Source organism: Lemur catta, chromosome 19, assembly GCF_020740605.2.
Source record: "Lemur catta isolate mLemCat1 chromosome 19, mLemCat1.pri, whole genome shotgun sequence".
Taxonomy (NCBI): Eukaryota; Metazoa; Chordata; class Mammalia; order Primates; family Lemuridae; genus Lemur; species Lemur catta.
The window spans coordinates 11,224,567-11,246,846 of NC_059146.1; the positions used below are offsets into that span (position 1 = coordinate 11,224,567).

At 32.3% G+C, this 22,280-nt stretch overlaps 1 protein-coding gene across 3 annotated transcripts in view; it reads right to left on the reverse strand.

Annotated features, from left to right (window-relative positions):
* Positions 1-22,280, reverse strand: part of EPHA5 (EPH receptor A5) — a 263,882-nt gene that overhangs the window by 35,245 nt on the left and 206,357 nt on the right. For all 3 annotated transcript variants that reach the window (XM_045531916.1, XM_045531915.1, XM_045531917.1), the window contains 3 exons: positions 8,925-8,992; positions 7,492-7,617; positions 6,138-6,323 (listed from right to left, as the gene is read on the reverse strand). In XM_045531916.1, coding sequence (XP_045387872.1) covers positions 6,138-6,323; positions 7,492-7,617; positions 8,925-8,992 — 380 coding nt within the window. The remainder of the gene's footprint in view (positions 1-6,137; positions 6,324-7,491; positions 7,618-8,924; positions 8,993-22,280) is intronic.

The following is a 22,280-nucleotide window of genomic DNA, read 5'->3' on the forward strand; positions in this document are numbered from 1 at the left end:
AGAGCATGAAAATGCAAAATGTCTACACAGATAGACATTCCAAGCTTTCCAAAATATTTTTCTTCATTTCGGATTGTTTACATTGATATAAACTTTCTCAACAGATGTTCATTTCTCAACTTAAAAACAAATTAGAACTGTTCTGACATTAGTGAAGGTAGATCATACAATAATTAATTATGGGGTCATAAATTATGGACTCTTTTCAGAGGAGGTAGAGAATCTAAATACTATCAACCTGACAACTTTGTTTTATTAATAATAATAACTTTAAAAACACAATGTTTCATTTACTAACAATCAGTCTATTTGTCAGTAAATCTCTATTTCTATAGCAATATCTCCTTCAGATGATTGAGATTTAGATTCTGTCAGAAGGAGCACTTGTAAATCTCTCATAATTATTTTATGTGTATTTATTAAACCTCTGTATATAATCTAACAAAAACAAGTACCAAATTAAGGAGCTGGCTTCCATTTCTACTTCAGTTTTAAAGTTGTTTATTGCCATCATGATTTATCACTGGTTCATAGAATTTGATTTCTTTTTGCGAAATGGAAAACATAAAATTCAAGTATATTCATACTTCAGACACTTTTATTTGTACTTCTCAGGGCGAAAGGTAAATCCAACTTTATACAGAACATCTGTAATGGTATGCTAATAGGCAACTCAAATATAGCATATTCACAACTAAACTACTGATTAACAAGCTTAATCTTGTTCCTCCCAAACTCTTTCCTGTAAATTGCAACTCCTTTTTTGAGGTACTCAGGACAAACAATTTAAAATTATCATTAACCCCTCTTTTTCTCACACTCCACATCCAATGCACAAGAAGCCTTACTATGATTGCCTTCAAAATATCTACGGAATCTAACCACTACTATTTATCATGTTAGATCATTGCCCTGATCTGTGAATTATGTCAGTAGCTTCCTCACTGCCTTCCTGCTTAAACACAGGCTCCTACCACCTATTCTCAACCCATTGACAGATTCAGTTAATGTATACATCAGATTCTATCAAATCTTGGTTCTTAAGTCTTCAAAGCTCAGTTTAAGAGATGGTCTTTGTGGGGACCAAAGAGTTCTTACACTATCTATCCTGCTAGTACATCGTTAGGCTAAGCTTTTACCAGAGATTCCTCTCACTCATTCCATTGCAGCAACAATGGCCTTCTTGCTGTTTCTTGAACATTCCAGGCAAGTTTGCTTAGAGCTTGGCTGGTCCCTCTCCTGTAGCACTCTGCCCACAGTTGGCTTTAAGGCCCACACCTTTGGCTGTAAGGCCCATACCTTTGATTCATTTAAGCTTTATCTAAGTAAAATGAAATCACCAACCATCCACAGGAGCAATATTTCATCATCTTACTCAGCTCAGTTTTTTCCATGTAATATAAATGTATTCATTCATTTAGTTTCTGTCTCTGTCACTCAGATGTAAGCTCTACAAAGGCACAATCTCAGTCTGCTTAATCTCTGATGTATCCTCACCTATTAATAGGAATAAACATGTACCAGGTGATGGTTAATTAATATTTTTGAATAAATGAATGTTTCCAGTGGATATGGAATGATGAAATATGAGGTTGGTTATATACATTGTTTAAGAGCTTGGGTTTTGGTGTTAGATAGAGTTGTTTTAAAATCTAGCATTGTCCTATGCTAGTTTTATAATACTGAATAAGATATTTCACCTCTTTAGTGTTAATTTTTCCCATCTGTAAAATGAGGACAAATACTAGTGTTTATGGCATAGCATTATCATGTAAATTAAAGAAGATAATATATAAAGAGCACTAAGGTTAGTAAATTCTTACCATAATATTAGTGACTAGCAGTAGCAATAATTGATATATGCAAGTTCCTGTGAAAAGATTCGTAAGCAATTTCCTTCCCATGAGTTTTACTTTTTTTATTAAAAGCCCATGATTTTATAGAATAAAGTTTTTAAAATAAAAATACAAACAATATAATTCTAACTAGTTTAAAATGATTAAGTAACTGCAATTTGTTCATTCACTATTTTAATTTCATTTATGTCTTTTTGTAAAAATGCCTAGTGTGTCTGGCCCTAGGATAGACACAAAGGGAATTATAAACCTATGTTAGTTTCAAGAAAATCATTTCATAGTCAGGGTAACAAAAGATGTACAGCTATATCTATGATATAAAGTATAGCATGACAAAGTGCATAGAAATGCCATTGGCATTTAGAAAATAGCCTCTGGCTGAGAATTCATTCATTCAACAAATATATGAAATGCTACACATGCTGGCTATGGATCCAGGGAAACACAAGTGAGCACATCAAAGACTTTGCCCTTTGAAGCTTGTATTCTGAAGCTTTTATTCTGATTTAGAGCTGGGAAGCTTTCCTCTACTCAGCTATTCACATTATTGAGGGCCTACTCTATGCCAGGTAGACGCTCATGATGAAGAAAAAATAAAGATAAACGACACTGATCTAATGAAGGTCACATTTGAATTAAACTTGAAGGTCAAGTAGAAAATGGAGAGGACATTCTAGGGCTGAGTGAAGTATCTCAAGAGGGCAGAAAAAAGAATATGGAAGAGTTTTCCAGAAAGGAAATAGTGGAATATGGAAATGTGGCCAAGTTGTATTGGGTTAAGTATCAAAATATGTGCATGGTGGTCATTTTGTTTGCTTGTTTGGTGATGAAGCATGACAGGGAAGCAGTGATTTAGGAAAATCTATCTGAGGGCAGCGTGTCAACTAAGGTGAACTAAGGTGGGAAAATGCCAAAATGGGAAAACTAGTTGAAGACTGTTGAAATAGCTGTAGTTAATATATACTAAGGGCCTGTAAAAAGGAAATTAACCTTATAAGATAGAATGAAACAATATATTTGAAAGATAATTATAAATTTATATAATAAGTCAAAATTGTCTGGTAGTCTAAGTAATCATTTGTCATTGACTGTGCCAGTTCCTTAAACATAGAAAGATTTCTTTGTTATTCTAATATTGTTTAAATTTATTAATTTTACAGGAGAACTAAGCTTTTTCACACATGATTCTGGATTAAGAAATAAAGCTATAAATAATTCTAAAACTCAATAGAAATACTCCTTTAGTCAGTTTAGATAATAATTTTTCATTGGTGGAAAAAGAAATCTTAAAGACCTAAGGATGCTGCAATGGGAAAATTATAACTTTTTTCTCCTTTTTATCTTTTTCCTGAATCTCATTAAATAGCAGAAGCTGGCACTGTGTCTATTACACTAAAGTATCTTGCATTGCAAATGAGTCAATTAAGCCAAGACCTGCAGGTTTTTTATGTCATTTGCCATGAAAGCTCTCTAGAATATATATATTTGGTACTGTTCTACATATGTATATGTGTGTGTGTGTGTGTGTGTGTGTGTGTGTGTGTAGGTACCCATATATGTGTGTGTGTGTAAGATGTGTTCTGTTTCACAACAAATCACAGAAGGAATTTGCATGGGGGTTGAAGCTTCTGGCACGTAAGGCAGAAAGATGAAGGCTCACAATGACACCAACCATAGGAGTGCTACTTCAAACTCCCCGCCTCAGCTTCAATCAGAGAAATCACAAGATTTAGTTGCACTTATGTCTCATTATCTGTGTGCTGCAGGTTGAGAATAATTGCTGAATAAATTAGCATCAGATCAGAAAGCATGAAATTAAGGACACAAATAAAGTGAGTTGCAACATGGTAAATTAAAAACAAGTTGAAGACTTCCTAAGTTGAACATCAAGAGCTATGTTTACAAAGGGGAAATAGAGTTTTAGTTCATACAGATTGAAAAGTAAGAACAAATAAATATTTTTAAGTGTTTACATTATCCTTTCCATATATATTAATATATATAGCCTCTGGTAGGCAGCATCAACAAACAGAATATTTGATTAGGAGACTGGGAATTTACAACTATCTTCCCAACCACAGTACCTTTTGTTAGGCTAGAAGTCATAGACTCTGGCTATGATCTTTTGTTGATACTGACACTAGGTTCTAAAAATAAAGGTTTCCAATGCATATAAAATATATTGAATTTAGTTGTATTAGTATAAGGAGTTGTCTTAGTTTATCTCAGTCTGAACTCATACAACTAAAACAAGTTCTGTAATAAATCAAGGGTCTATAAATGTAGGTAAATATTAGTTCTAATAATTTTTGACTGTTGTCTACTACTATGATACATTTACTTAGATAAAAATAAATACTTAACAATATAATTACTTGCAATTTTGTTTACATGCACACCAGCCCATCACATGTACAAACACATACACACATATTTTAATCCACATGACAGTCTTTTAAGGCATTTTTCCTCTTTTTATGTGATATTGAGGCTCAAAGTGTTTAAGTAAGGTGTTCATGGATTGGTATATGTTTAGATACAATATGTTTACATAAATATTTAGGATATGAACTGGGTTTTCAAGGAGGATACAATTTTATTTTATTTTTTGCTAGGGAGCTGAACATATATGCAAAAGAGACGAAATTAAGTGGAAGATCTGAATGAAATTTTTGGATTAAATGAAGGAACATTATAGACTGTTGCAAAAATGTTTCACATAGGCACAGTTTCAAGAGGAGAGATAAGTTCAGGGCAAAGTGACAAGAGATTGTTTCATGGATTTTATGGAATTTGAGTAGAGTTTTGAAGAACTTGAAAAAGTGGTGAACATGAGGTTGTAAGTTCCAGAGAAAGAGGTGAAAGTAGGAAGGGCAAAATATGACGTTAAAATGGACTAAGAGTAAATGGATACGGAAGAGTTCAGAGCATAGGAAGATAGATAAACAGAAAAGTAAGATATTTATTAAGTACTTACTCTCTGTCATGCCTATTCTAAACTTGTATTAATTCATGCCATCTTCACAATGCTCATTCCTCAATGAGCATCCTTACTAGAGATGTGTTTCTCTTTAAGATACGTGAAAAACAATCTCCCAGAAATACAGGCTGAGTCAAAATTTCAATCAATTATCCACATGATGCTTTTTGGGGTGATCTTTCTCTAGGACTTGTGAGAGGGTTCTGAATTCTCATTTATGACCTACTGTAAATGAATCATTAGTTGGTAATTAACTTGTTACATACTAGGTAATTATTTTGTTTCTTTTGTATCTTATTGTAAAAAAGTTTTGTTGCTGCTATGGTTTTGTTTTGTTTTTCATATTTAAAAACTAATTGGCCTAAATGGATAAACAATCAAATGAATAAGAGCATTTATTGAATACAAGTTGCTTATACACATATTTGACATATATAATTTAAAATTTTAATTGTAAAAACTGAAGTTGAACAAATGCTTGAAAGAAAGGCTAGAGAATGATCCCTGCCAAAGTTTTTACATGATTTTAGTAAGTAGTATGTAGGGTATAAGGGATAATAAAGGAAGGAATCAGAATACATAGAAATGATTAAGAAAAGAATGGACAGAGAGAAAATAAAGGTCTTAATCATGTGCCACATAAATACTTTACTGGGTGACTGAAAATGATTTAAAATCCTTTTGTTGGGAGGCTCACCACACAAACACATTTACAAGGCACTAACACATTTAAAAGAGATGTGAAATTCTAGATATTTCTGAGTAAATATTAGATTTGTTTTAACGACAAAAAACTAGCTGCAAGGAAATTTTCCTGTCTTCTATGGCTATTGCTTTCTGGAGAACTATTAAAATACCTTTTAAAAAAATTAAAGAAAGTGCATCTAGCTATAAAGAACTACTTAAAAGGTAGTATTAATACGGTTATAGTAATTCTGCTAAATGTTAAACTGCAATCCTTCAATCAAAACTTTGAAGTGAATATTTCATTATGGTAAAAACGGAACAAGCCAATAGGAAAAAATGTTGATAACTTTACTGGTTTTTCATCTGGATACATTTCTTTTCTGGTACTGAATTCATAGTAAATAAGTTAATACATATATTTTGAAAAAAATAAATAAAAATTCAGGTTCATTGAATGTCGGCTTTGCCAAAAATCCACTAAAATACAGGACAAATATTAATATTACAGAAATTAATTTATTACAATAGTTATGTTCTCTGTAACTTAAAGTTAATAGTCTAGAAAAATATTCACGATATGCACATAAACATGCACAATATGCCATTGTACTTACTTTTGGTCACAACGCCTTCTAAATGGATTATGTTAGGATGATCAAACTGCCCCATGATACTTGCTTCACCCAGGAAATCTCTGCGTTGCTTCTCAGTATAGCCTACTTTAAGGGTTTTGATAGCCACAGGTAATTCTCTTTTTCCTGGTAATTTCAAACATCCACTACAAACTTCACCAAATTCACCTTGTGATAAAGACAGGAAAAATGCACAAACTCATTCACAATTCATACTCTAATAATACTCTAACACATTCTTACAGTATTAAAACTTAGACAAAAAGAAAGAGAGTCAAAAAGGGGAGCACAAACATCATCATCAATGTTAATAAAAAACAAATGGTACATTGGGAAAAACCATCTACAGATGATCATAAAACACTTTGGGGTTCTTAGCTCTATCCATCTCACCTGCAGAAACCTTAATGAAAATATCAGAAAGAAATGAAAAACAACTAAGAATTACTTTTTCTTCTTTCTCTTTCTACTCTAGTAATATAATTAATGAGAACAGAAAAAAAGAAAGGTTATAGGTAGGTAAAAATAAAACTATTTTAAGGTAGAGATGAATTATGTAAATACTTCAGGACAGCAGTCCCCAGCCTTTTTGCTACCAGGGGCCGGTTTCATGGAAGACAATTTTTACACGGACCAGAGTCGGGGGGATGGTTTGGGGATGATTCAAGCACATTACATTTATTGTGCAGTCAAATCTCTCTGCTAATGATAATCTGTATTTGCAGCTGCACTTTAGTGCTAGCATCACCGCCTCAGCTCGACCTCAGATCATCAGGCATTAGATTCTCATAAGGAGCATGTAAAGTAGATCCCTCACATGCAGTTCACAGTAGGGTTCCGGTTCCTGTGAGAATCTAATGCCGCTGCAGAGCTGACAGGAGGTGGAGCTTATGCGGAGCTCACAGGTGATGTGAGTTCTGGGGAGCGAGTGTAAATACAGATGAAGCTTCACTTCTTCAGTAGCTGCCACTCATCTCTGCTGTGGGGTCCATTTCCTAACAGGCCAGGGCTCAGTACCCATCACAGCCTGGGGCTTGGGGATCACAGGTTTAGGGTATTACAAATTCATTAAATATATGTAGTAAGTGGTGAAATATTACCTATTTGAAAATACAGTTTTTGTTGGTTTATTTTTTTGTTCCATATACCAGCCATTTGCTAGTTTAAGCATGAGCAACACAGAAGGTTGCATTAAAATGTGATCAATTACATATCACTTTGAAAGCAAGCCAATTACAAAAGATTAAAAACATCCTGTGCTAGATCAGGACTTTGATATATTACATTCTATAGTACAAACAAAAGTTAAAAGTCAGAGTTAAACACGTTGCCATACCTGCTCCAATAACTCTTTCAATGGTGATGCATGAAGCTTCTATCTCCTTGGCAAATTCATGGACAGCTTGATTGGGATCCTCATAGGTATGTGGATCGATGTAAGTTCTTACTCCTGGCAGTTTAACTGCAAAAATAAATGGGCATTAAAATAGAAGTGGTTACAATGGATGAGTAAATTTATAAACTCTATTAACATGCTAGTGTAGCTTAAATCTTTAATTCCTTGAGGTAGCTGAGCTACAAGGACAGGCCCTCTCCTGAGTTAGGAGAGGCATGTGTACAGCAATATCACTTTTATAATTTAAAAAGTTGGCATTGTTGGCATGCACAAAAAATGTGTATGTGGTAACATATTGGAGTAGATACATCTTGCAATGATAATATGCAGAGAGTCAGTCTGTAGACAAATTTAGACAATTTTATTAAACTAGATAATGAACTGCTAGTGGTTCATTTGTTGGTTTGTTATTCTGTGTTTCACCTAGAAATATCATCATAGATTATTAATTTTAATTTAACAAAAATAATTTAAAATAACTTTTATGGTGATATGGTGCAATAAGGCTGACATAGAAGTCAAAAGAAAAAGAGAAATTCTATTTCTCACCCTATGCATGACATTATACAAGACTCTTATGTTCTATGAGTCTCAGTTTTGTCACCTTTAAAGGCTACCAATAAAAAATATCACCCTCTTAGTGTTTTCTTTAGGTTAAATACCATTAAATAAGATAGGACTATGAAATAGATGGACCCAATGCTTTGCAGAATGAGCTATGGATTTAATGATTTTGGCTCTGGCAAAGTGATAACAACAAAAGAAACTTTTTGTCATTTACTTGGCAAATTAACTCATACTGTACCATTTATGGGAAAATAAACATATTAAAATACCATAATTAGAATTCATTTAGGGTATTTTTTTTAAAGCTCTTTTAAAAGATTTCTTTTCTGTATTTGTTAAAAGTGTAATCTTTGTCAGCTCACTGGAACCAAGGTTGCTTCTACAAAATCTGTTCAGGTAAATTCTCACTATCAATGCTAAAAGAAAAAAACTGAGAAATTTTATTCATTTAAACTGGCAGTATTATTTAATGATACGTTTCTACTCATTGTGTTGCTAGGAATTAAAATTAGCCCAGGAATTTTATTTGAAATACAACAGATTTTATATCAAGCAAAACGTTTTTATTTTAATAGTTATACTCTTTAACATATTCTTTAAAGAAATGAATAAACCATCCAGCTGTTGTCTAGAGCCAGCCAGCAATGTCCAAGCCCGTGTGCTTTACAGGAATGTAACAGAACACTTTTTTCAACACAATTTATTTTTGGTTGGTTATTATAAATCCTCTAACCTAAAAAAAAGACAAAACCAACAATAAAGCCTTCCCTATTTTATTTTGTTTTTATTTTTTACAATTTGCTTACTGTGCCCATTATGAAAATGCATCTTTTCCTCTTCTGGATCTTGCTTTGCTTTGCTGTAGCCACACCGCCTGGAACAAAGCAAGTCTCAATTAGCCACACTTGAAAATGGTGAAGCACTCACACCAAGCTCAGAAGCACAACACACAATTGAAATTATTGTCATCCTAAACTGATTTTCATACTAGTGGTTTGAAACAACTTCAGTATTCCTTTCAGATAAAACCTAACCAATATTCCTCACTCTCAGCAAATAATCTTGCCTAGATTTCATTGAGAAGTCTGAAGCCATCCAAACCTATTTTTAAGCTCCCTTTGCCATAAACCATGCATCAGACATTGTTCTGCTCCCTTCCTCTTTTACCTTTTTGCCAACTCAGAGGTTACTGCCTCTCTAAGGATGAATAGCCAAAAATGTGCCTCTGATACACTAGTCTCCCGCCTTCAGCACCCTACTCAGTTGGGTTTTTTGTTTGTTTGTTTGTTTTGGAGTCTTTAATTGCTCTCCTGGTTGTTTTCCACTCACATCCACTCATCACTGTGAAATTCAGCCTGCACTGCCTCTCAGATCCACTTTTCAATCTTCATCTCCCTTCTTTCTCTCAACTACCCATGGATTTGCAAGTCTTTGCATACTGCTCTTATTACTGATGAAAAATCTGTAATTCTGAGGTTCACAAATGACATCTTAACCTCTAAATCCAATGACTTCATCTTAGTTTTTAAATATTCCTAATGGCCTGAAATCTCTAACTACTTTTCTCGTGCTTTTTGCTCCTCTCTACATTTATGTATGGACATTTCATAGGTCCTCTGCTTGAACTTCTCTGGTTCTGTCCTCTCAATCCATCCATTTCTGTCAATTTAATTAATAACTCTTTCCCTCTGGTTTAATTTCTTTTGAGAGTTATGTTCTTATTGCTAGTAGATTTATTTTATAGAGCTAGTCAACTGACATTCAAGCTCAATAGACCTTAAAATGAAATCAGTGTATTTTTCTTTACTTCTTTCAACCATAATCTGCCTTCTTCTTTTCCTGTTAATGACACCACCATGGCCTTAGTCCTTTAAGATTAAAGTTTTATTCTTGTGACCTTCACAACAAATCAGTTGCCAAATCCCAAGCATTATGCAATGTAAATGTCTCACAATCCATCTCTTCCTTTCCATTAGTTCTACCACTTCTCAATTAAGGCCCTGTTATTTTTCATCTGGATTACTATAAATGCCTAGAAAATGATGCTCCTCCATCTATAACTCCTTTCCTGCACTATACCAGACATGGCTGTAGCCAACTTACTGTATATTAGATATTTTTCTATTACTTTTCTATAGCTATGTACTACAAAATCGTCAATAAAATAAGGTAAAGACTCCCGAATGCAGCCCTAATGCATATTTCCTGAACCAACTCCAACTGTTCAACTTCTGTTGCACTAAACTTTTTCCTAAAATCTCCAAGGTATTTCTCCATGTTTCCATACATTTGCTTATATTGGTTCATTCATCAATGATGTTCTTCCTAACAATTTCCAACTATCAAAGTCCAGTTCTTCTTCACCTTTATTACCTGATACTCAAAAATTTTTTCCCTCTGAGCACAATAGCTTTCTGTATCCCTCTCATGGTGTGATTCCCACTCTACAGTGCAACATAGTCATTTAAATGCTTTTTTGGTCTTCCTTACTATTTGCCATCTTCTTGAATGGCAGCAGCTGGCATTCATCTATAAATTCCTGCAGTCACCTACCCCCTGACCCAGAGTTGTCCCTAAAAATATTTGCCACATTGATGAATGAATAAATGAATGAGTGAATGATATTTTGATTGTGTCTACACAATGACAGGTATTTGGAGAGGAAATATGCCAATGAATACTGAGTTGATGGTTACCCATATAACATCAAACAACTGGCTAAAATGACAATATTTAAATTATTTTTGGTGAAACTCTAAGGAAGTGATTTTACTATTCATAAGATCCCACCATAAGATTGAATTTATTAAAAACTAAAATTCCATTTATTTCTGCATTAAAAAAACAGCCAAAATAATAGACTGACACAATATTTTCATTACAAAATTTACTACTGTGTGATGTAAATGAGTGTTTATTAGACATGTACAAACAGAGACTGTTCCTTGGTTACATATTTTAGGACAGTGGCCCCCACCCTTTTTGGCACTAGGGACGGGTTTCATGGAAGACAGTTATTCCACGGACTGGGGGGCGGATATAGCAAGCAATGTGGAGCAGCCGTAAATGCGGATGAAGCTTCTCTCACTCACCCGCGGCTCACTGCCTGCTGTGCCGCCCAGTTCGTAACAGGCCACGGACAGGTACTGCTCTGCAGCCCAGGGGTTGGGGACCGCAGTTCTAGAGTATTTCAAAATACTTGCATATTTTAGTATAAAAATAAAACCTATTTTATTCTGTCATTTTCTAGTATGTTATTACATATATATTACAAAAAATGGTCAACACAACACATCCTTATGCCGTTTTTTGAAAAAAATAATTGTATTTATCATGTTAAGTAACTGGCAATTTTTTAGTAAAGTACAGTTAGTAAATTCTGAGTAAACATGAAGTAATATATGCAATGTACACAGTGTTCCTGGGTGAGGAAAATTATACAACAGGGATTTGGCAGCTTTTCCAATTTTATTTATGATACTTAGATGCGTTTGTCATTCAAGGGCCCTTAAGACATCTCAAGTCACACCACCGAAGTGAAATGGAGAGAACAAACAAATACATGAAATCATACTGAAATTGTATTTGGTCTATTTAAGCTACGATTTAAGTTATTTTAATTAATTGTCTTATTCATGATTTTGCTAGATATTACATTATTTTTTCATTCTTTCCTGTATGTTCCTCTAGAGAGAAGTTATTAATATTTCCTTTTAACAATGTTCTAAGTACAATTGTGTAAAATTATCCTAAGGTTTATGTTATTTAAATAATACTGACAAAAAAAAAATCTCTGTTAGAGGAATTCTACAGAGACCTAAAAGCTATACATGTTCTTACAGTTTACATTAGAAAACAAACATCCACCTTCAACTCTCCCACCTTCAAAAAAAAAAAAAAATAAGCTTTCAAAATTGTATCCTCAAATAGTTTTTATCATTAAATAAGTCTCGTGGATATTTAAATTGCATGCAAATTCCTCATATGAAAATGGAAATCAAACTAGATCTTATCTTAAAAACGATTTGGGAATACGTTGGTGAGGAGCGGTTAACATTTTATTACCTAGGTTGAGAGTCAGGAGGGCAATAGAAAGGAGTTATTTTTGACTATGGGCATCTCTGGAGCTCTATAACATATACAGCTGCATGTCACATTAACATAGAAAATTAAGTTCTGGAACCCCCCAAAGCATTATTAAAACAAGCCTCAATAAGCTACATCAAGGAAAAGTGGAGCTGGCATAGACTGACACTCAGCAGTGGTTCAGCCTCACTGACAGAGCATTGTAGGAAGCCTGTTCATTCAGTACCATGTTCCGTACCTGCTCTAGATGGATCATTTGAACCAGTCAGACAAACAGTCAATAAATATGTCATCTGTACATAAATTATGCCTCCTACCTTCCGGATCTGATTCCCTTTTTCTGAATGAAAAAGACATAGTTTTTTTTTTTTTTTCCATTTTGCTTCATATAACAATTTTAATGAGGTTTGAGATTATTGGACTAAAATTATCTGTAGTGTTTGTATTTAGAGGAATCATCTAATCATTTATACTCATGTTCTTCCAGAAAACAAGGTGATTTTATTTTTTAGTACTAGAAATGAACATAAGAAATTCTACATAGGCCATAACTCATTTATTAATTAATATTTATTAAAAAGTTCTAGAGACATGCTTGATATATAAATATAGCAATCATCTTATGGGCAATTTAGAAACCAATCTATTTTCTCCCATGCCCATTCTAAGGAGTTGGGTAACATATTGCTGATAATATTAATGCTGATCTTAAAAACTTGGCTACAGTCATAACATCAAAATTTGGATATTTGAAATTTCCATGTACATGAAATAATAAACAATAATCTTTATGTAGGGATAGAGGTGTCAATGAATAACTTAGTTCTTGGACATAAATTTAAAGATTTGATAATAAATTTCGTAAATGAATGTCAAGCACTCTAGAGTACCAAGCAATGTGCAGAATTAGTAATTTACTCAATGGTACCCCTGTGGCCAATGAGGAAAGATGAGTGAATGGAATAGCCAAAGAGAGTGTAAATCTTTGTTCAATAATAGTCTCTACATGATCAGATTTTTCTATTGCTTTAGCCTACACAGATAAACACTGTATACTTTTTTCACTTAGTTAAATGAAGTGGGGTGGGACACACTGATGGAAAGAGGAGGGGTTTTGCATTTTGACTTTTGTTTAAAAGAGTGAACATATGCAGTTCCTAGCTCAGAAATAGACACTCCCGTATTGTTCCTCTAATTTTCAGATTGATTAAAAAATGCTTTTCCTATGCTCTAAAACAAAAATATTCAAAAGGCAACAAATTATAGCAAATATTAACATTCTTGTGAGATGAGAGAAAATAAAAACTTTTAATTTAGCATTTCTTAAAACCGCATTTCTTCATATATACACACTTCCTTGTTCTGACATAATAATGACCTCAACTATTGCCTAATGTTGTATTTAAAGAATTTTATTGCTGGAATCTTAAAAAGAATAAGTTACAGCTTTTTGAGAAATACTTTGACTCTTTCACTTCAGGATTCTAAGTGAGCAAAAGCTCAGCTAGCTCAGCCTCATAAAATAAAGAAGCATATTAACATTAGGTTATTAATATATCTAATAAATATGAGAGATAGATTAAACTTTGTGTTATGGGACAGTATTCTTCAATAAGAATGTGAGTGAATATGCAGTAAAATGGGACATTAAAGATTTAGGCTGTCTTGCTAACAGAACCTTAAAACTCTTATTCATATTTTCCTCATTTAAAATACTAGGATACTGGGATTTTGAGTTTTTTCATAGATAGATTTAAGTTAGACAGAAAAATGCAACTAATCTATTATTACTTACTGAAAATCCCCAAGTATAATTCCCAAGAGAAATGTATTTATGTTGAAAAACACACTTTGCTTGGATATGGAAATGATACAATGATATACTACACAAAATGAGGGCATAACTTTGTGGGTGACCATCTCATATTTGATCAAGGGTACTAACCACCCTATGATTAATGGCATGTGAGAAGCTAAATTATTTCTTATTTGATGTCTTACATACCATTTTGTATCTCCATATTCTAAAAAAATTTTTTTAACTCAACAATAGTGTAGTAGACATGATTTTGTAAATCTTCCATTAGTGAAATTTTTAAGTCTTTTTAAAAATCAATTATAATAGAAAGATCAGAACTCAAATTTCAAATACTTAAAAATGCTCAAGATGAGGTATAGGCTATTCTCAATGTTGGATTAAATTTTAATTGACATAGAATTTTGATATAACAATACATTTCATAAAATGTAGCATATATGGATTAAGTTTCCCTGTTTTTAACAAGTTTTGTTCTAATGCTAGAGTAGCTAATTTCCTATTAATTTTTAACTATTTCATAGATGCCACCATTGGATTTCTCACAAGTAAGCTCATTTAATATCTCCTATAGTCTGAGGTTTCATAATTATTTAAAAAAGAATATTTTGGAACAGTTCATGGTAATATTATATTTTACAAAGCAAGACTTCAATTAAAATTTGGTATACTCTATAAATTTCAAGCAACCCTCACATCTACCTGCCACAAAGCACTTTAAATGGAAGTCTAGAATTATTACAGAGGGATAGTTTTATTCTTTTTGCCACTTTCCTGCAATATAAAAGGAAAGAGGACTTCTACATACCTCCCTGGCAGATATCTTGTGAAGATGATTGAAATAATCGCTGTAAAGTGTATGAAAATAAATTTTTTTGTAATGCAAATTTTAAGAAACTTACAGTTAATATAGAGAAAAAAAGGATTTATTGAAACATTAAGATAATAGTTAATGTTTCAAAAAGATTCATAATCCTTTCGGCCAGAGAACTTTGTTTTGTTTTGGTTTTGTTTTTAATCTCTGCATTATTAGAGATTTTAATATCTGCTTTATAAGGTGAGCTAGAGTTCATCTCTTATGTCTCTGATTAAAAATATTAAAAAAATAAGAAAATAAATTTCTTAAAATATGAGGATGATCTAATAAAGATCAGAGATTAGGTAAATGAACAAAATAAGAATTTAAAATCTCTATTTTCAAAGTAGTGACTTTCTCCCTTGCCACTTGAACCCCCCAGAAGACATAGTAAATGATATGAAAACACTGGAAAGTATGAAATCTAATGAATGAAAAAAGTAATCTGACATATGTTTGAATTTAAGAAATGCAAGAAATGGCTGCTTTGGGGCTATGAGATATTTCAGATGGGTTTATAATAAATATTATGCTATAAATACATATTGATTTCTGTAAGTACAAATGCAAGTGAATATTCAGGCATATATAGTAACAATATTTTAGAAAGTACACACATTAATATCTTATTTATATTAAAGCAGTCAATTCAACACTAAGTGTTTATAAAACTAGGTATTTTTTGAGAAGTGAAACAATGATTAGAGTTTCAAGCTGGTTGTCGTAGACCTAAAGGCAAAGGCAAATGATGATAAAAGATACCTCTGCAAAAAATGTGCGCAGCCTTCAGGATAGGTTGCTAAAATCTAGGCATCAGAGTATCATTCAAAAATAGCTTCTATCACTGGGTAGATTTCAGTCAAAGCATGGAGAATGTTTGGAATATTAACATTATGTTTAAGGATGTCACAACAAAGAAAGCAACTATAGTGATGAAAAATAATTTGAGTAAAAGGATTAAAGATGGCAACATGTAATCACAAATTTCATCTTATAAATGGCATATCATGCTTTTGGAAAATAATGGATTGCAGTTTCCTGGTGGGGAATATGACAGGGTAAAAATCAGAACCTCAGAGCCTTGCAGAAGCTTTAAAATACTGTAAAGGATCTAGATCAATACTTTTGAAATCATCCTCTTCAGAACCCTAAATTTCCACAAGGCATCTCAGCATATTTCTAAAAGTCAGTGAATTGACAGTGAGCAATTTTAAAGTATATGCATCATAATATGTTAAGGTCAAAACCAACCACACATATATTCATGAATGATTTTTCAACAAATGAAAAACAACAAGATTCCAAGATCCAAAATGCCTACAAATCTCTATTCTATAATTGCAAATGTGTCTGTTCACAAATGATAATGATAGAGTGTTCCTTGAAAATTATTGACATGGCAATTGAAAATGTTGGTATGATTAGACATACAAAATTAGGTGACAGGATTTCAGATTTCTTAGCATTTTACTGACTCTACTTGAAAAATGATTCTTCTCAGCCCTTAATTTCCATTACCTAAGGCTGTTTTCTCCTCAATGCTTTAATGTAAACAAATGCCATCCTTAACTGAAACCTGGTAGTGACTTGAAATTATAAAATGGAACTTCAGAAAACATAGCAATAAAAACATTTTTATCTTTCATTCTTTCCCAGCACTAATTTTGAACAAGTTTATTATTGTCTAATTTGTATAAGTTCAACTAAATTTTTGCTTTATTTTGTTTTCTTTTACCAAGAATACATTTTTAAAAAATTCTAGCTCTTTCATAAACCTTTCCATGAAAACTGTTAGTATTTTATTAAGTTCCTAAGTGCATTTATGGCTAAATCAAAACATACATATGTACAGATACAGATATACAAACACACACGCATACACACATTCATTGCCTACATGATTCCTAACATTTGAAGAAAGCTAGTGCTATCTTCAGATTCCTAATGTGTTCTTTGTGAAGGAAAAGTTCTGCCTTCCTACTTTCCTTCTTTTCTTTTATTTATTTCACAAACCTCCTGAAGGCAACTGCACAGTAGAAAAGTATACTATTTTAAAAAATCAAGCATTTCAATCTAGCTAAAGTTCATCTTTGCCAATACTTTATAAGTCATGGGCTCATAAATGTTCAGACTTCCATTGAAGTATCTTTGAAATTTAGTTCAATGTAGGCAGAGATGTCAATTTTCTTTTTTTCTAAGATGTAAATTCTGCCTATTCTGCTTCAGTGATAATTTAACTCTTTTAATTTATATCAAGTATTGGGCTATCTCAAGTACTGAAGTAGAATAGGCAATCCAGTGATCATTTTTTAGTTTTTCATAGCACATTAAAAGAAAACACAGCGTAAAGCCATTTAATTTATACTTTACCTATTGCCAGATTTCAGTTTTCATTTGGCTTGTCACTTAAGCCCCATGTGCATAAGAATTTCCTGTGTAAGTTAAATAATTTGGAAAAATCTACACTTTCATGTTAACTTTAAAACTTTTTCCAAATACAAATTTTTAAGAGATTGAGAAAAATCTTCCTGAATTACATCAGTCTGTGCTTCTTTACTCTCTCTTACTCTCAGATCATTGGTATCATTCCACCACTTCTCACATATGTATGTATGTGTACACTCATTCACACCCATAAATTTTTAAGCAACAAAAATTCATTTATACCTAGAGAATACATGTAACAATTTCAAATGCCCCCAGGAAACTCCATAATTCTCTAAAACGCATTTTACCTTTTGGGGGGCAAATTTTAACTATGCAGGACAACTCAATACAATATTAGACTCTTTAGAAAGACATTTGCTTTAGATTCTTTAACCTTGAAAGAAATAATCTGGAGTATTTCACTTTTTACAAGATAGCTCCTATTATGTGAAAGTCCCTATAAATCTGTGAATAGAGTTTTCTAGTCTTACATTCTGGACAACAGCATTATAATTATAACCCAAATTATATTTTGTATTTGCATTTATAATTAATTAAGACTATATCATTTGGATGCTGATTCCAAAATATGTGCATATTTTTTACTTCATTGGTTTCAACGTAGGAATGTCAGTTCTAATAGCCAAAATGATTAAAGCTTAATAAAATTAGGTAAACCATTTAAAATTACATGTGATTTTATTTTCCAATGCCACATGTATCCACAATGATATGACAATATAAGATCCCAGATAGATTATGGTCATTCCATGGTTCTGGGAGACAGAGAAGGTGATTCCACCTGGACAGAAATTGCATTCTACTTCCATGTGTGATATGGTTTTTACTTAATGGAACAACAAAAACAATGACATGTTAAATGTAGAACAAAGTTATAATCTTATAATTCCCTAGGTTAATTTGGAATGACAGTAAAAGCCTCAGAAGAGAGGTATGAATGATTAACATAGGGATGATGTGCCATATGCATAATATTTTATTTAAAATAATCCATCGTGAATTCACTTGGTAGGATTCACCTCTGGGAGCCAATTTCATTCGACTATTCTCACTTATAAGGTATAACCAGTGTACTAACTGTTAAATGCACACAAATGGAGAAAGAAAAAGAATGCTGGCGGTCATACAAATAGGTGGACATCACAGAGGAGTGAAAGCGGGAGGGGAACACTAACCATATTAGGCTTGGATGGGCAACAGCGCACAGGGAAGAAGCCCTCCCACAGCCACAATCGCAGCAACTGAAAAGCAAACAAGAGAGCCCAAGATAAGGAAGAGATCCCACTCCCTCGATTATAGCATAAAGATAGTATGAATTTCCTCAGGTGTCTGCTTTCCTTTTCAAAACCAAAAAACTGTAAATGCATACAATTAAATTTTTTCCGCAATGCCTTTCAAATTAAAGAGCGTTTTAAGGATTTAAGACATATAGAGCTGTATTAAATTGTTATTTTTATTTTGCTTAAAATGATTATTCAGTAGGAAATAAAATGAGCCAATAAATTTCAATTAATTGTATGCAATTAATACAGACATATAAATAAAGATGTAAGCCCACTTAAATACATCTTTCCTCAGAAATTCCCCCAAAATTTACATTTGGAAGACATTCTAGAGAGCCCTTTAAATACATGTTTTGCATATAGCCTACAAAATTGGGGGGAGATTAAGGTCTTGCTAGTTTGCCCCACTGATTTCCTATGCCAGCAGTATTACTTATCATAGCCTATTGAAAATGTTATGCTTATGTTACTTCTCCAATCATTTACAAAAGGCTACCAATTTAAATTTAAATTTTCAGATTTTAAAAATGCGTTTCCAAATATATATTTTCAGAGTGATTGCTTTGCTATGTTAAAAAAAGCAAACAATATATAATACGTGCATTTTTCTGGATATTGTAGCACTCAAGATTTTAAAAAATTTTCCACATATTCATAGTAAAAAAATCCAGAAAATACAAAGTAAATTATTTTATTAAATGTACTATATTGATGGAAACCATGTAAACTGATGGCAGTACACAGCATAGAAGTTATTTAGTGTTTCAATGCATTCACTTTTAAGTATTATTATTTTTTTAATGAATAGCATTTATACTGACTTGAAGAGAACTGCAATGTGAGCTCAGTAATGATAACATCTATCAGCAGGTCTCAGTTTCTGTTTAAAATCTGTCTATTTTGAACCTCCATTATTTGAAATGTGTCTATTCTATTTCATATCAAATAAGAAAAAATATAATAAACATTAAATAAATTTTAAAATGCTAATGAAGACTGGCAATATTTCCAAATCAAATTCCAATAGACCATTTTCAAAGAAAAAGTAGAAAATGTTTCCTGTATTTTCTTTGTAGCATTGATGATGTTTTGACTTTTAGTACTGCTAAATATCTGAGGATTTAGCTATTACTAAAATGGAATGCATAATATGACTACTATGACATTTTTTTCCAATTTGTCTATTTATTATATTTTAAAGAATGTGCTGAATAATTACTTTCACTGCAGAGATACTGACAGTCCGATTTACAGTATATCAAAATATTAAAATACTCCAAGAGTACGTAAAACATCTGTAAAATATTTTGACATATCTCAATATATTTCTTTATAATTACATCTATTTGATTAATGTCTTAAACAATTACTGAATTCTTATATAAGTTAACTTTCCTACTGCTTCTGCCCGGTCTTAGCACTCAGATTAGGGCTTGGAAAACTAAAGGTCGTGGCCCAAATCCAGCCCACTACTTGTTTATGTAAATACAAGTTCATTGGAACATGGCTACACTTGTGACTTTATGTGTTCTTTAGGAGGTGCTACAGCAGGGCTGAGTAGTTGTGATACAGAATGTATGCCTTTCAAAGCTTGAAATATCTACTCTATGGCCCTTGAAAGAAAGTTTGCCCTTTTTTCTTCGACTGCTAGTTTCTTGAGATGAGGTTGATTCCTTGATCTTTTTTTTCTTCACAGTTTAATCATAATGAGTGACACTTGTAAGTAGTCAATGTTTTACTGTAATTGGTATTAACTGATAGCATGATTACCTAAATTTACTGATACCTACTCATAGGGAAGGTTTCATATATGTGTTCATTTTAAATATCACAGTTTCAACTCAGTAAAAATAAATAATTTTTGGCTGTAGACAAGTGTATCTAATTGTTTTCTAGTGAGAGAAAAAGATGATGTCATTTTTCTAATAAAGTACAAATGTCCTAGTTGAAAGACCGCACAGTTTATAAACTCATACAGAATTGTGCTTAGGAAAGCAATAACTACATTGTGATTGGCTATTACCTGATCATATAGTTTTAATACTTGGTTGGTGTTCTAGTGCTCAAGAAACACAGTAATGATTCTAAAAATAATAAGAACATTTTATAAAGTTCTCTTAGTCTTACAAATTATAATAAGCTTTGTGTTTTACAGATCAGTACATACATACATACACACATACACTCACATGCAATTCACTATAACACCAAATCCATAAATTTTAGTCCTGAAAAATCTAAATCATCTTACCTATCATTAGAATTACACTTTATAGGCTTAATCAAATTTAATCAAAACATCTGAAAGAGTGTAAAAACAAACACTTTTTTCAGAATCATTGTTTTAGATTTTGTACTGATACTTTCTTTGACTTGTTTTAAGATGGCATAAATAAATTACCTTGAGTAACTTAGTTAACCTTTTTGTGTCTAGGTTAACAGCTATAAAATAGTGATAATAATGGATTTTATCTCATAGGTTTTGTGAAAATAAAGTGAGATAATATATATATTTCAGTTTGATCAGTGTCTGGCACAGCATACATTTTGGGAGAAAACTGTTAGCTATAACTCTTAGTCATATCATAATCAATGTGTCAGGATAGATTCTCATTATTTCAGAGGAATTGATATTTTTCATGCTCCATATGATGTTACCATATGAAATAGTTCCATTTATAACTAAATAACTAATTACATTTTTATTAATTTATATAAATACATAATGACCAAAGCAATTAAAAAATTATTTCCACAAAATACATTTTCTAAGGATTTAGTGATCAGGTCATACTGTGCATTAATGTTATTAAGAAAATTAAAACTGAAGTTCTTTTTCTATAACTATATGAAGTGAAATGATAACCCCCCAAATAGCTCTTTTTAAATAAACTCTGAAGATGCTGTCACAGTACACCTCGGCACCAGATGGTTTAAAAAACATGTTTTTTCCTTAATCAATAAATAATAACATAAGTATAGGTTGAAAATGCTTACAAGCCTTGGAGATAATTTAGAAATAGAAACCAAAATGTGCTAGAAATAGCAGCCAATCTTGTCATGAGCTAGGGTTCAATACAAACTACATCTGCATTCCCATCAGTTTTTAGCACCTGGAACTCTGAGTAACTGCATGCAGCTATAACAAGATAATTATTATCCAAGTTTAAAATAGTTTAGCCCCTTCAGGCTTATAATAAAAAAAAAAACTGTTGCTCTTTGTTTTAACACGGTATTCAATTTGTCCTTTAGCAGATTAGAATATGATAACAGAAGCTTTCCAGACCCAAAGAAGATTCAAATGAAATTACTTTAGCCAAGTCTTACATAGAGTTGATCAATATGCATATGAAGTGTGTCAATGTAAGTAAGATAACCTCCCTCTTATAGAAGCAAGGTGATTATACCTCCAGGGAATGAATTCTCAAACATACTAGATCATAGAAGCAAGACTGCCAGCTGTGGATAAATGATGACTTAAATTCCTAAACAAGAGGTCATATTGATACAAGTGGATAAGAAGAACACTAAGATGCCATTAGATAAATGACAGAAAAGAGGAGCAATTTCACAAAAGAAGTACTTTAATTACACAGAAAGTATTTTCACTTTACTTATTTTAAAAAAGGAAGAAAATTAAAGACTGTGTTGTTTACTCATTTTAAATTAAAAC